Raw genomic sequence first — 15,160 nt, 5'->3', positions numbered from 1 at the left:
TGCATGGAATATGGGTGATTATATAAAACACTTAGTGAATATAAAATAAAATATGGGGAATGGGGAGATACTGGATGTATTCAAATAGTTTAGGTTGGCTGACTATTTGACGCTAAATACTGACATTTCGGATTAATTTATCATGCCGTGAAAGCCTCGAGACATCCATCAAACCCACTTTAAGGTGAAAACGGGTCGGTCTTACTGTGCTGAAGTTTTGCTTAGTCGGAACACGGCAGCGGCCACGCGGGGTCCGAGGGGACTTCTCTTCCGTTCTCTGGGCCTTCCTGGCTGTGGTGGCTGACTTTTTAGCTTCTCAGTTGCTTCTTTCCACCGGGAAACGGGGACGATGGTGTTGAGGGCTTTGCTGTTAGATGATCGAATCTTCTGATGTCAGTGGGTCCGTTGCTTCTCTGATGAAGTGAACTTAAGTTCACAGAAGATTAATAAAAGGTTGCTTGGAGTTGGCTTCTTGGTAGGAAAAGGTGATGATGGCGTGAAACAGCGGAGGTTAGGACGTGCGACGTAGAAGGACGTGGATGGCGAGGGACGAACAAAAACACGTAAAACGTGCATCTTCAGAGTATTTCAATCTGTTTCTTTGTTTGGGTCTTTCTTTCTCGTCTCCGGGGTCTCACTGGGTTCTGGAGGGTCTCCTCCGGTCGTCCGCTGCATCGTTATCCACACGTCCTTCCGTTCTCTCCTGAGATTATGGGAAAACTCCCAAACTCCGGCGAGCTCTTCTCTTCTGCTTAAACCATCTCTAAAAGTCTCTGAGCAGCTGTTCTCTGCCCAAATTTCCTTCTGAAACTCTGGGTTGGAACCCTTCTGGAACAAGAGGCAAGAAGCAAGAGAGCAGACGCCTGAAGCGAGCCAGCAAACGAGAGAACTAGAGATCCAGAGAGCGCGTGTGTTTTCCGCGGGTTCCGGGTTTTGACTCTCGGAGGCGGGGCTTACACTACTTTTTCAGCCAACGACATGCTTGAACTGTGTGCATGTCTGTGTAAGGTGATCTGTGCTATAGGGGGATTTCTGGATGAGACAAAGAACTCTGTGTTTCTCCATTACTCCCATCTCATAGAACATTTGTCTCGGTGATTCTGAAAACACCACATCTTGTTAAGATATGCAGATTAAAGATATAACATAGACTTGTAATATAAAGACATCAAAATAACACACATGATAAAGACAATTATGACTTTCAAAATTCAGATGAATATCTATGAAATGTTAATTTTCTGTGTTAACAATGGGGACACTAAACAAATACCAAATAGATACCGAAGGGACATCGTTAGAAGTTACTAGTTGCATATATTGTCCATTTTACTGAGTCCTCTGGGATTTAAATGTTCAACTAATCAACACTGCAGACCACTAGGGGGCAATGTGGTTCCATCAGGCAGGTTGGGCGTTTTCCACCAAAATCAGTTCTTTGTCAATATTTAAGCCAGAATCGTACAAATTGTCTCTATATGCGTCTTGTGATCAAGCTGGAAACCTGAAAGAAATTGTACACGGTTATCAAACACATTTAATATAGTTTTAAGATTCGACTAAAAGTGAGCCTTAGTGAAGTCTTCTCAGTTCGTATGTAGCCATCTGGTCGGTTTGCTGGTGAAAAGGGGTGTTAAAGTGTCAACTTTCGAGTTATGGTCTAGATAAGATAGTAAGTGTCCCACTTTTCAAAGAGTGAGTTCTTTGTTCGTTAGAGTCTATCCCAATTTTTATTGCAGCGTCTGTTGCGAGTTCGACTCCCCAAAAGCTTTTAAGAGGGCAGGAAGTGAACGTAAATTAGGCAGTTTCTGTCTCTTTTTCCTTTGTGGAAAGAAAATGAAGATCTGGTTTATATCCACATACGTAAACATCCACCACAGGAATGTTGGTTTTGTCAAAGTTTGAAAAACTCTTAATCCACACGGCACTGTGACTGCTACAGTGACAAGGCCTACTGTAACGATAACTGCTGCCTCTAGTGCTACGTCTGTTTCCATATACTCGCGCTGCCACACAAACCTGTCGCCTAGGTTACCACACAGACATAACACGTAGCTGACATAGCGATAGCTAACATAAAGAAAACCCCTAACCTGCAACACAGTGTGGTCATGGCGAGCGGAGGAACAGAAGAGCTTGAACGCCCCACGTCATTTAAATCCCCTGTTTGGGAGCATTTTAGCTTCCCTGTCAAATTTAATGAAGAAGGAAAGAGGTTGGTGGATAAAACCGTGACGGTGTGTAGGCACTGTGGCACAAGAAAGCCACACAACAGTGGAAACACATCGAGCATGGCCACGCATTTGCAGCGACATCACCCCGGTGTTTCACTGACAGGAGTGAAACTGAAAGCGGCTCAACAACCGCTCATCACCGCGGCATTTAAGCAGCCCCTTCCTTCACAATCCGACCGGGCTAAAGCGATCACTAACGCTATCGGTGTGTTTTTATGTTGCACTTTAAGTTGTTTTTGTCAGGTGTATGTGTTTTTAGGGAGGACACGGATGCGGACTTAAAAGGAAAACAGTGATTTATTTCACAAAAACACAAAGTAATAAACAAAAGGCGCGGCTGGGCCGGATTAAAAAAAAAATCAAAACTATGAAGAACAAACAAAAAGACTTGACATGGCAAGGGATAAATAAATACTTAACTTTGACGAAGGGAACGCAGAACATGGAACATGGAACAAGGAACAAGGAAACAAGCCAGGAAGGTCAGGTAACGTGGGGTAAGAAACATGGGAAATGGTAGAATCTCACACCGAACAAAAAGGACTGAGAACATATATAGGGAGTGAACGTGATTGGGACAAGGTGCAGCTGGAGGGGAATAAACAGGTGCAGTGAGTGAACTAATTACCAGGGTGCAGGGAAAACTAAGGCAAAACTAAACATGGACTGAAAACAAACATAACCTAAACATGAAAACCAAAAAATGAGAGTCTCTGGGCGTGACAGAGCCCCCCCCTCAAGGGGTGGATCCCAGACAACCCTTCACAGTCCAAGGGTGGGAGGGAGGGGCTCGAAGCCGGCCAGGCGGGAGACCAAAGACGGCCATGTGGTACCGGCTTCGGGCAGCAGGAGGCGATGGTCTGGCGGACGCCCAGACCGGAGACGGCATAGCAGGAACAGGCGGTGGTCTGGCGGACGCCCAGACCGGAGACGGCATAGCAGGAACAGGCGGTGGTCTGGCGGACGCCCAGACCGGAGACGGCATAGCAGGAACAGGCGGTGGTCTGGCGGACGCCCAGACCGGAGACGGCATAGCAGGAACAGGCGGTGGTCTGGCGGACGCCCAGACCGGAGACGGCATAGCAGGAACAGGCTGTGGTCTGGCGGACGCCCAGACCGGAGACGGCATAGCAGGAACAGGCTGTGGTCTGGCGGACGCCCAGACCGGAGACGGCATAGCAGGAACAGGCAGTGGTCTGGCGGACGCCCAGACCGCAGACGGCGAGGCAGGAACCGGCGGTGGTCTGGTAGGCCCACAGACTTCCGTTGGCGCGGTGGCAGCAGGCGGTGGTCTGGTTGGCCCACAGACTTCCGTTGGCGCGGTGGCAGGAGACGGCAGTGGTCCAGCGAACGCCCGGACCCCCGATGACGTAGCAGCAGGCGGTGGTCTGGTTGGCACCCAGACTTCCCTCTGCGTGGCGGCAGGAGACGACAGTGGTCCAGCGAACGCCCGGACCCCCGATGACGTAGCAGCAGGCGGTGGTCTGGTTGGCACCGACTTCCCTCTGCGTGGCGGCAGGAGACGGCATTGGTCCAGCGAACGCCCGGACCCCCGATGACGTAGCAGCAGGCGGTGGTCTGGTTGGCACCCAGACTTCCCTCTGCGTGGCGGCAGGAGGAGCCGGGGACCGGCCATCGGTCGGCCGGACATCCGGCGGGGGGGGAGCCCCCCCTTCAAGGGATGGATCCCAGACATCCCCAACGTCTGGGGGTGGGAAGGAGGGGCTCGAACAGGTGAGTCCATGGGCTGGGACCCCATGGGCTCTGAGGCTTTGTCCGGCCCTGCCGCCTCTTTGTCAGGCTCGGTGTCAGGCCCGGTGGCCTCTTGGTCGAGTTCGGGGTCAGGCCCGGAGGCCTCTTGGTCGAGTTCAGGCCCTAAGGCCTCTTGGTCGTGGTCGTGGTCAGGCCCGGAGGCCTCGTGGTCGTGGTCAGGCCCGCAGGCCTCGTGGTCGGATTCGGGGTCAGGCCCGGAGGCCTCGTGGTCGGATTCGGGGTCAGGCCCGGAGGCCTCGTGGTCGGATTCAGGGTCAGGCCCGGAGGCCTCTTGGTCGGGTTCGGGGTCAGGGTCAGGCCCGGAGGCCTCTTGGTCGGGTTCGGGGTCAGGCCCGGAGGCCTCTTGGTCGGGTTCGGGGTCAGGCCCGGAGGCCTCTATAGCTGGGGCCAGCTCGGGGACGGCTGGGGCCGGGGCCAGCTCGGGAACGGCTGGGTCTCTGGTGACTGTGGGTGCTGGGTCTCTGGACACTGTGGAGAGGTTGAACAGGTGAGGGGGGAGGAGTACAGTGCAGCTACCTGCTGTGGCTCCATGCCAAAGATGTCCAACGTTGCAGCGCGCTGCACAGTCCTCGCCTTCCCCCAGACGCGAGACAGGTCCACAGCCCAGGTCTGGAGAACTTTCTTTTCTAAAAAAAAGTCAATGATATTATTGGCCACGTCCAGTTTCTTCCAGGAGGAGCTGTTCTGCTCCAAGCAGGAACAGAGGTCCTCGGCCAGCCGCAAAGCAGCTTCTAAATCCGCCGCGTCCATTGTGGTGAGATTCTTCTGTCAGGTGTATGTGTTTTTAGGGAGGACACGGATGCGGACTTAAAAGGAAAACAGTGATTTATTTCACAAAAACACAAAGTAATAAACAAAAGGCGCGTTTGGGCCGGATTCAAAAAAATCAAAACTATGAAGAACAAACAAAAAGACTTGACATGGCAAGGGATAAATAAATTGACGAAGGGAACATGGAACATGGAACATGGAACAAGAAACAAGGAAACAAGGAAACAAGGAAACAAGGAAACAAGCCAGGAAGGTCAGGTAACATGAGGTAAGAAACATGGGGAATGGTAGAATCTCACACCGAACAAAAAGGACTGAGAACATATATAGGGAGTGAACGTGATTGGGACAAGGTGCAGCTGGAGGGGAATAAACAGGTGCAGTGAGTGAACTAATTACCAGAGTGCAGGGAAAACTAAGGCAAAACTAAACATGGACTGAAAACAAACATAACCTAAACATGAAAACCAAAAAATGAGAGTCTCTGGGCGTGACAGTTTTTCTTTGATTATGTTGAAAAGAAGATGTTAATTGTGCACTTTAAGTTGATTTTATATATTTCAATTTAATAATTTAAAAATGTTAATAAACAAAAAGACAAAACATGTTTATTTGTCTTGTCTATTTTTTTTTTTTTTGCTGATCCGAAAAATGATCCGATCCGTGACTCTGATCCGAGGAACGATCCGAACCGTGAGATTTTTGATCCGTTGCACCCCTAGTGTTTTGTATGTATTTCTATATGTTTCTATATTGCATAATTCAAAGTTACATTTCTGTTGGGTTTCGGCTCTGGCTTTGTTGTATCCCCCAAGGAAACTCTACTTAACACACTGAAAGCAACAAAAGAATAGAATCTTAATATTGTCATGCATGTGCTGATATTTGCACTGGCTATATTTGGTTGGCTCCTTGCTAAGGATATGTTGATATAATCTGTGGTTATTTTAATCAGCCCTGTGTGGACATTGAATGAACATTTGATATAAAATAACAGTGACTCATGCAAACTTGTGTGCAGGCTTTTAACATTGAATAATTTATAAATAGACAAGACTGCAAAATAATCACCTTGACTACCGAAATGAACATGGAATGAGTAAAATAGATACATTTATTCAGTAAGAATTAGGGTTACCTTAAAAAAATACCTCTACTCTGCAATTCCTCTGTCAAGGCAGAGCAGGAGGATAAGAAAGAACCCATTCAATTTCATTCATGATCACTTTCTTTAAAATTACAAGATGAGGCATTGGCCTGAGCAGACAATCAAATTGCAGTGTGATATAGCGTATACGTAGATGAATTCTTAATCTGAAGGATCACTCTCTTTCAAGCATGTCTGTTAACATGTCGCAAATCATGTGACTGTACTGTATCTCTGAGTGTGTCGGTCTGTCCAAAGGCCTCCTGCAGCTTCACGCAGACAAAAGCAGATTAATAGTGTACTGCTGTTTCGGAGTCCAAAGACAGATATTGGGATCAAAAGCTTAGTGGGATTTGCGTTAAGGATTTTTGTCTTGTTTAAATACATTTGCTCCGGACTGTCAAAGGGTGTTTGTGAAATTCTTTGACACCAAACTCCTCCTTTAAGCACAAATAAACACACCCGAATATCCGCGTCTCGCTCACATACACACAGTTACTCAAATTAAACCGAGCTTTAAAGCATGTTTCTTATTGGACTTAAGGGTTAAGCTGTCATGTGGAGCTTATGATATATCATGAGATGCATCACTCATTGATTACATGCTCTGAAATCTAAACCAGTTCTATGAATATGTCTAATGAGATCTAAAACAATTCTGGCTTTAGACAGATATTTTTTCATTGTGTCACAGAGCAAAGCTCCTCATTTATACCCGTTATTGGTATAAAAAAAAATTTCAAGTAAATTATTGGATGGTTTAGTCTCCTGTACACAAATATAGATGAAAGATGCGCAACTCTTTAAATTCCAAGCAGATGATGATGTTCTCGCTTTGAAAATGAGTAACTTTAGATGCTGCTAGTTTGGTTTTGTTGGTCACAAGAGTCATCTGAAATACTAAAAAGAAGCTGTAAGAGATCATCCACAATTTGAATCCGATAGTGCTAATTAGTGCTTATGACAGAGCAAAGACAAACTAGTTTTCAAAGACAAGTTTCATGATTTTGAATTAATTGATATACCTGTGGGCTACTTGTTTTAATATAGCTTGTTGTCTTTTGTATTTGTGTATCTTGGACTTCTTGCATTAATGGCCAATCTAAATGCTTTTATGAGTAGTTGTGTTTTTTTTATTTTAATCTTTTTGTCTTGGCTGCATATGTGTAAGTCTTGCCTTTGCTCTTGAAGGCACTTTGGGTTATACTTCTGTCCTTTAGGCACTATATAAATACCTCTGAGTTGAGTTGAAAGCTTTGCAATTCATAAGTAAGTAAATAATTCATAAATAAACTTGCTTTGGCTTCTGTTTAGTTTATGTGTAACAATTTAAGATTGTTAGAAAAAAAGGAAACCACATTTTCTTGATTAAAAAAGCTTTTTTCTTGGTATCCCATCAAACAGTACCTACCAGTAATACAGATCGGGGGGTTCCATTTTCAGTGGGAACCTACAGTTTTGTATTTTTTGTCATTATAATGGAAGTGGATGTGGATTAATATAACAGTGCTTAAAGCTAAGCTGTATTTAATGCTCAGTGTGCTTTTTTAAAGTTTAGTTATTTAATTTTTTTTAAACTTAAGCCGAAGAGTCACTCTTCAGATAGGGATTTGTCACATGTCAACAGTGCAAGATGAAGCAGCGAGTTTCCTTGAATAACTGCTGTGCACATTTAGCTACATTCACAGGCATTTCCACAGGCAGATCCATGACAACAAGTTACAAATATGCTGAGCCCCGACTTACAAACTTGCTGTTTGCATTGATTTCTTAATTCTCCTGTGAATCTTAATACTCCTGCATCACAAAAAAGATTGACTCCACATCTGTAATACTATCCTAGATATCGTCAATCCTGGGATTATGGTTATTAGAACTTCTTTATAAGCTGCTCTGATTATCCTGTTGGATCATTCCAACCCATAAGATGTAAAAGAATGGAGAGGTCTTCAGTGCATCTGCTCACACAATCCTCTCTGACTTATATCTCTTTTGAAATATCTGGATTGGACTATAATGTCCACACACCATCTGTCCAGAGAGTCTCAGAATAGTAGCATAATAAGAAAAATTAAACCAAAAACACTAACGCTGTTTAAGAAAGTGGTGAAAATTACACTAATACTTTATGAAAGACACAATTTTTCTATGTGTGTGTATGTGTGTGTGTGTGTGTGTGCATGTATCGTTTTTCCCACAAGAAAGTAAGAGATTTAGAGAATATGTGACAAAACGTTGGCAATGAGAGCTTTATTGATTATCTTCCTTAAAAACAATCTACAGTTGGGAATTTGTTGTTATTTACCATTAGGCAGACAGAAATGTCTGATCATTAAAATAAATCCTCCAGTTGTAGCCGCACAGTTTAACGTTTCCTAGAACAAACACCGAAAGAACGGTGAAACAGGAAGAAAAGGGAGCTGCTAACCACTGCTGAAGCACATTAATTAAGCTCTTATGTGTCAAAACAATAAACTGGAAAGTTCATCGTCTATGCCATCAGTAACTACGCTGTCAGTAACTTTCTGACAGGAAATGCGAATTCTTTTTATTGAGCTCTTCAGGAGTTAGCTTTTTGTATACTCTCCCATTTGTGGATTTCGTGCAGTGCCAGAGGAGTGATTGTGCAAAAAAGCTAAGATGAAGAGAAAATTGCTCTGAAAGCCCAAATGTGGCACCAATAAGACATGGAGAGTGGGAATTGGCAAGAATATAATTATTCACAGCTGTGGTTAGTTTCTGTCAGAGTGGCTGGTCACTCAGCCCATTTCCTCACTCCCCATTGTTACTGTTGCTTATGGAAGGTAATGGGGAGATGTTGAGCTATGCAGTGGAACTATTATTCCTCTGTTTGATAGATGCATTTGGTTTAGATGGTGAAACAAAGAGATGAACCCTTATGCTACTTACTCTCGATTTGGTTGAAATTGTAATTTAACAGCAAATCAATTCTCAGGTTTTTCTGGCTGTTTCAGCGAGGCTTTTCCATTTTCCTGTGAGCGTTTTTTCTGCTAATTTTCAAATCTGTAATCTTTTTTCCAAAAAATTGTAGATGGTCTTTAAAAATAAATAAAATGAATAGTTAAATAAAAAGTCAATGTGTCTATCTTTTTTATGATTTTGTTTAAAAAAAATGTTTAGCTTGAATTTTTAGGATGGCAGATTGCTGTAAGTCTGAAAGAAAAATATTTTCCAAATCTCTCTCACTGCAGGATTTCAGCTGCTAAAACTGCACTGCATGCAAGCCGGTTCAGTACCTGGGCTCTTTTACAACTAAGTCATGCGATTTTGTTGTGTAAAATGTGGTTTTACTGTTTTTGTTTGATACATTTCAAATAGATTCTGTTTTTTTTACTGTTTTCATTATTAAATTGTACACACATGACCCAACAGAACTGTGGTGTTTAACTGTACAATGTTTTACATACAGAGAGTGCTCAGTTGTAAATGCTATTTAAATGAATTTTACACATTAACATGTAATCACATTCAGGGAGCAGTATTACCCGTATTAGCAGTATTAGACCTGCAAACATAGGTCAGCAGTGGACAGCTCTTCAAAGTCTGTATTAACAGCCCATATGACATCACCATGGTGTTGCTGCTTGGACTGCTTTTGTGGGACATTTGGTGTTTGAAAGAAGAGGACATTTTTCATTTGGTTGTATGGTCTAAAGACATAGTGGAGTTGTATTATAGGAATGTAAGAGGTCACTGGTGTATCTGAAATGATGTTCTTGTAATTATCAGAAAGATCACCTGAACTTACAGTTTTTCCATGTCTCATACTGTAGATGGACTTATTATGTGCAGTTTACCAGCATCTGATTGCAGGGTCCTTTGGAAATTTTGTAGCAGTTATCTCTTACAGCCATTTAAAGAAGCACATCTCTTAGTTTCATTTAAAGAAAAATGTCCGAATTCATTTTTTTTTTACTTTTGCAGATTTAAATTTCAGGTTTTTGTGAATGCAACCTTGCACCTGACCTTCTTTTTGAAGGCAGCGCTTTCATGATTAACAACTGTTTGCATCTTTAAAAAGGAGTTGCTTTTGTTAACAAGTGTTGGTTGCTTAATTATTCAAATTCAGAGAACAATTTTACATATTACATTATGTAATTATAGTGGGAATAAAGATTACATATTTCTCTTGCAATCATACCCTTTTTAAGGGACTTTGTCACATACTAATTGAGCAGTCTACCAAATAAGCAAAATGCTGTAAGCCAGAGCAATGTGCCATAAATAATGACTGCATGAAATATGGATGCAGAGTTTTGTAATTGAAAAAAAAATCAACAGTTAAAAAAAGAAAATGCATTTGTTTTCAAACTGTTGCAAGTCAATCTTTGCTTTGTCATTTTTCTAAGACAGTATTGGTGAAACAGATTTATGTATTTTCATATTGTATGTCATAGTAACAGGAATCAGAGTATAAACTGGGAGGTGGATGGAGGAAGTTAGCTTATTTGTGATGACATGCAGTTGAATCTGTGCCCAGATGTTACAAATATACATTATTTGAGAGCACAGGGCTTCATGTTTTTGACAATAAATATGACTGCAATAGAAAACGCTCAAAAGTAGAAACTATTTTATTAGATTTTAGTTACTTTTCCATTTCTTTATAGTAGGGAACGCTTGTTAAGTGGTTCAAAACTGGGAACAACAATCACAATGAACAGCCTGATGATAGCATTAAGAATAGATGACAAATGTTAATTCAGGCAGACAAAATCTTGAGAATTGTTTAATGGTGGAGAAAAATGGATTGAATATTTAGCTGGATGTCGTGTCTAGTGATGTGACACATGTTTCTTAAGGGGGAGTCTCCCAGACTTGCCATGTCTCTTCGGCCAACTCCATCCAGACACACAGCAGGACAGACATGCGTGCGCCGTAATGGCCTTTTGTCCAGCTGGCTGATGATATCTTTTACAAAATTAGACTGTGCAGAGGTAGTTTTTCTGTTGACTGTATGTTCTGTCCCTTTGGCTTTGAACATTTGTCACAGAGTGACTTCACCATCGGAGAACTACGACTGAGTTGATGTGTCAGAATTATGACTGCATGAAGCAAAGTGAAAAAGAAAATCAACTCATCCCTGTTCTTTACTTTGGTTGTCACACACCAGATGTTTCATTCATCGAGGCATCAACTTGAATAGTGATGTAATTATGTTCCATGAGCCATACACCATGTGCATGATCAACACCATAAGACCATCAGAGATGCAAATCGCCTGGTAGACAGTTGAGTGCATTTTGGTGTAGTGTTACCGGCACAATAGCACTGGGATCACTTTGTCAAGGGGATTAAACGGATTTACGACTCTGGATTATAATGTAACCAGCTGGGTACATTTTTGAAAGAAATGTGAGTGTGTGCGTGTGTGTGAGGGAGAGTGATAGGGGGCTTGTTTTAATGGTTCCTGTCAGGTGATACTGCTGTTAAAGAAAAGCTTATTTTCCTCTGAACACAACCAAATGAAACCACATTTCGTGTGGCCGCTGCAAGTTGCTTAAACTTCACTTCATAAGACTTGCCAACACTACCTGACACGGTTTGCATAAATGATTGTAGTGTAATCCTTTGTTGAATCACATTCAGCGAGCAGCTATTTCCTCTAGTTTCATGCATCACAATCAACAACTAGCTGTTCACATTAGTATTCTTATTTGCCCTGTATGGGTTTCAAATTATTTGAGGATAATGTGCTCAGATCAGATTTAATATAAAGGCACTAAATGCTACATACCTCTACAGCTGTACTTAAATAACAAGAATAATTAATAATTGCTCCTTTAAATTAGGCTTTACTGTTTTAATTTGTTAGGAGAAAGGAAATCACTAAAACACGGTGTTAATTCCATAATAACCTTGCACACAGTCTAAACTTTTAGGTAGTCCCCCGTCACTGGTCACTCATTAAATTTAAGTGTATGACAATGAAGAATACAATTACGCCTCAGTACAATAGGAAGGTTATTGGTTAATGTCACAAAATTTGTCAACATCTTTGGGGTCTTGACATCAGCAAATGTTTCTTTCCCTTTTCTCATGTGGTCTTTTTGCAACTGCCAGCTTCATGCCTGCCTTCTAAGAATGCTTTTTTTTCAGCAGCGTGCTTCTCATCATCAAGCAAACCTTTTTTTGTGAACAGTATGCATGCTTGTGTACTCTCTGACAATAGGATCTCTTTTTATCTAAAAGCCCTGTTCATTTAATTGGAAAAGACTCCTCAACTGTGCACACGTTTCCATCAGTGTTAATCAAACAAATCCAACTTAAATGTAAAGCGTGTGTCATTTGCATTAAAGGGCTTGGATAAATGAGGCACTACTGTGTTCATGATACGTCATTAGAGAAATATTTTACATTAAGAAAACGTCTTCAGAAAATGTGCAAACAAAATTTTACAGAATTGGTGTTGTCATGTTTACCAAAGCAGCGATTAATTGCCTCATAATTTCATCATAAATTGATCATTTGGATATGTTCTCTGCATGGTGTCTGATTTGGAAGGGGATCCAGTGGCGATGGTAAGTTTGGGGTCAAAATAAAAACGCTTAATTCTGGGCGAGAAGCCAGTTTGACGAGGTAGGAGTTCATTTTGCAGAAAGAAAATCTGGTTGCATGGTTATAGTAACTGGATTGATTACAGGACCACTTTCCATGTGTGTAAATATAAATTGGACATAGCATGCTAACGTCTTCATGATTTCAGTCAATTGTCATCATTGTCAAAACTCCAAAAGATATAATCTCATCAAGATTGTTCTACTGTTGCCATATCTTCTACAATAACCTGTAAGTCTGGTACTGTATTAATATTTAAGCACTGAATGCTAAATAGACCTGCTGACTGACTATATTTTTCCTTTTTATAGGCAGTGCATATGGGGCATAACACATTCTAATTTGATTATTTTTGCATGTTTCCAGTCACATCATTTTGTCAAACCAATTTATTTCCCCACTGCCGGCATGATGTTTATCTCACCTATTTGGTATTACTTTGCCAACATGTAATTGTTATTTTTATCTCTTTTATTAGAGTGACAGACTTCACATAAAACTCACCTTGATTGCAAAAATTACTGTCAGGGCAATTTTATTTGGGTGGCAATCTCCTTTTGCACTGCCAATATATGCTCACCAGTGCTATGACCGAATCACCTGAACGGATTTCCAGTAACACGAGACCTTCCTGCCTGTTCTGAAACTTTAGAGGCGTTGCTTTATCATAGCCATAGTCTGATTATTTTGGTTATTGTCTCTTGCAGTGCATTTTGTCACTTAGAACAGGTTTTCATAAAAACAATTGCTATCCATAGGTTTTGTTGAGCCTGTAAAAGCAAATAGTTGTTGATACCACAAGCTATGTGTCAGTCATGTTTAAAGAAAAACCAGGTAGATAAAAGATTTAATGAGCCTAACTGAACAGGATGAACCAGCCTCAAGATGTTAAGTTCTTTATCTCACTGCCATTTTATACCTCTTGATCAATACTGGTTCCTAAATCATTCAACTGTGATGCCAGTTTTAAGACTTGCTTGAAAGATTTTACTCCTTTGCCATTGAATCAAGTATTCAGAAGGGTTCTCTCAACTCTGTCCTGTATTCCAGGTCAGTGCATGAAAAAAAAGGGGACTGGGGTTGAGGATAGGGACAACAAATTGAGGTCCTGTGCATAAATCAGTATTTTCTACGCAGGGGTTACAATAGGTCACTTGCATGTGATGTTTAATGCCTTGCATGGCGACGACATGCAGTGGCCAGTACTAGTCTGCATGCTGCTTAATGAATATCTTCCTCTTTCTCTCTTTGCCTGTCTGTGCTTCCAGAAGACAACTATACCGAAGGTGGGTATTTTCAATATTGACACTAGCTCCAGCTGATTTTTTTGTATTTGAGGCTTCTCAAATAAATGTAAGCAAATGTTGTATAACGGTGAAGGTATCGATGTAACTGGAGTGGTAAGTGTGATTTTTTATTTATGTGTCATTCTATCTTGGGTATTTAGTTAATTGTCCATTATGGCTATAACTATTACATGTTTATATATATCCAGGATGTCCAGATAACATAAAATACAACAGGTCCAAAAAGACATCCTTAGCTAAAAATGATATAAGGATTAGCTGAAATTAAACCAGAGCATGTGAACGCAGTTCACCAAAAAAATGTATTCCGCTCCGGTGGAATTGCTCCACGCTCGCTCAAATTTTAAAGAAGGATCAATTCATCCGGGGCGTGCATGGGTACGTGTAGCGGGTTTGTTGCGTGACACAACGAACGATTTTTAAAGTGTAAGCTTACAGTTTTGTTAACTGTTGAAGGCACAGGTGAGATCTGGGTGGATTTGTGCATGCCCAAGACTCGTGGCGTGAGACTGTTATCGGAGTGTTATCGGAGCGGAACTGGAGCTCCACGCTCCGAGTATATTTTGCACGCTCCGGTCCGTTCACATGCTCTGTATGAAACACAATAACCAAAACAAAATTCTAATTTTATTTACCCTCGTGAATAATTTACTTATTTCTTAAATCAATGACCTCATCACTTTATAAATGACTTTAAATCATGACTTCAATCGTATTCAATTTCACTAAATGCAGAGTGCTGCTTATCTCACAGCTGTTTTTTTTTGCCCTTTTCAGGAGTGCAATTTTTGTTTAGGTGCTTAAGAAATGTTTGACTGGTAGAATTTTCAATTCAATTCAATTCAGTTTCATTTATATAGAGCCAAATCGCAACAAATGTCATCGCAGGGCACTTCAAAATGTGCACTTAAAGATAACCTTATAGGCTATAGAATGGCTTTCCTTTTATTCATATTCCAAACTAAGAATATTATTGCTAATTTGTGGTTGTAATTAACCCTATTGTCAAACAGCAGGCAAATCTTAATGCTATATGTTCAGCAGAAAGCACTCCATTTAATCTGTCCATGGCTAAAACCCCTTCCAAACAACTAGCTTCCATTAGCTGCCCAACTAGCTAGCATGCAAACTTGATTTTAGCAAATAAATGTTAGTATTCCCTGCATTTGTCAGGTATAGCTGAAGATGTTTTATTGCAATTACCTACCAATTAAGACAGGGATGTTTGTTTCCTACATTAAGTTCAGTGGATATTATTAATGAATTATTTAACTGTGATTGAAACAATGGAATACAATTAAACTGTTTGTATAAACAGCAACCACTTCATATGCAATTTCCTATTTTTT

The 15,160-nt window shown here is 41.4% G+C and overlaps 1 protein-coding gene across 16 annotated transcripts in view; it reads left to right on the top strand.

Annotated features, from left to right (window-relative positions):
- Nucleotides 1–15,160, top strand: part of LOC142391472 (neurexin-1a-like) — a 250,712-nt gene that overhangs the window by 9,177 nt on the left and 226,375 nt on the right. For 11 of the 16 annotated variants that reach the window (XM_075477356.1, XM_075477324.1, XM_075477305.1 and 8 more), the window contains exon 2: nucleotides 13,773–13,790. The exons of 4 other annotated variants lie outside the window; for them this stretch is intronic. In XM_075477356.1, coding sequence (XP_075333471.1) covers nucleotides 13,773–13,790 — 18 coding nt within the window. The remainder of the gene's footprint in view (nucleotides 1–13,772; nucleotides 13,791–15,160) is intronic. One more of the 16 variants, XM_075477242.1, reaches the window with a different exon arrangement.

This window comes from Odontesthes bonariensis, chromosome 2 (assembly GCF_027942865.1).
Source record: "Odontesthes bonariensis isolate fOdoBon6 chromosome 2, fOdoBon6.hap1, whole genome shotgun sequence".
Taxonomy (NCBI): Eukaryota; Metazoa; Chordata; class Actinopteri; order Atheriniformes; family Atherinopsidae; genus Odontesthes; species Odontesthes bonariensis.
The sequence above is the reverse complement of the archived record's forward strand: the minus strand, read 5'-3'. Positions and strand labels throughout refer to the sequence as shown.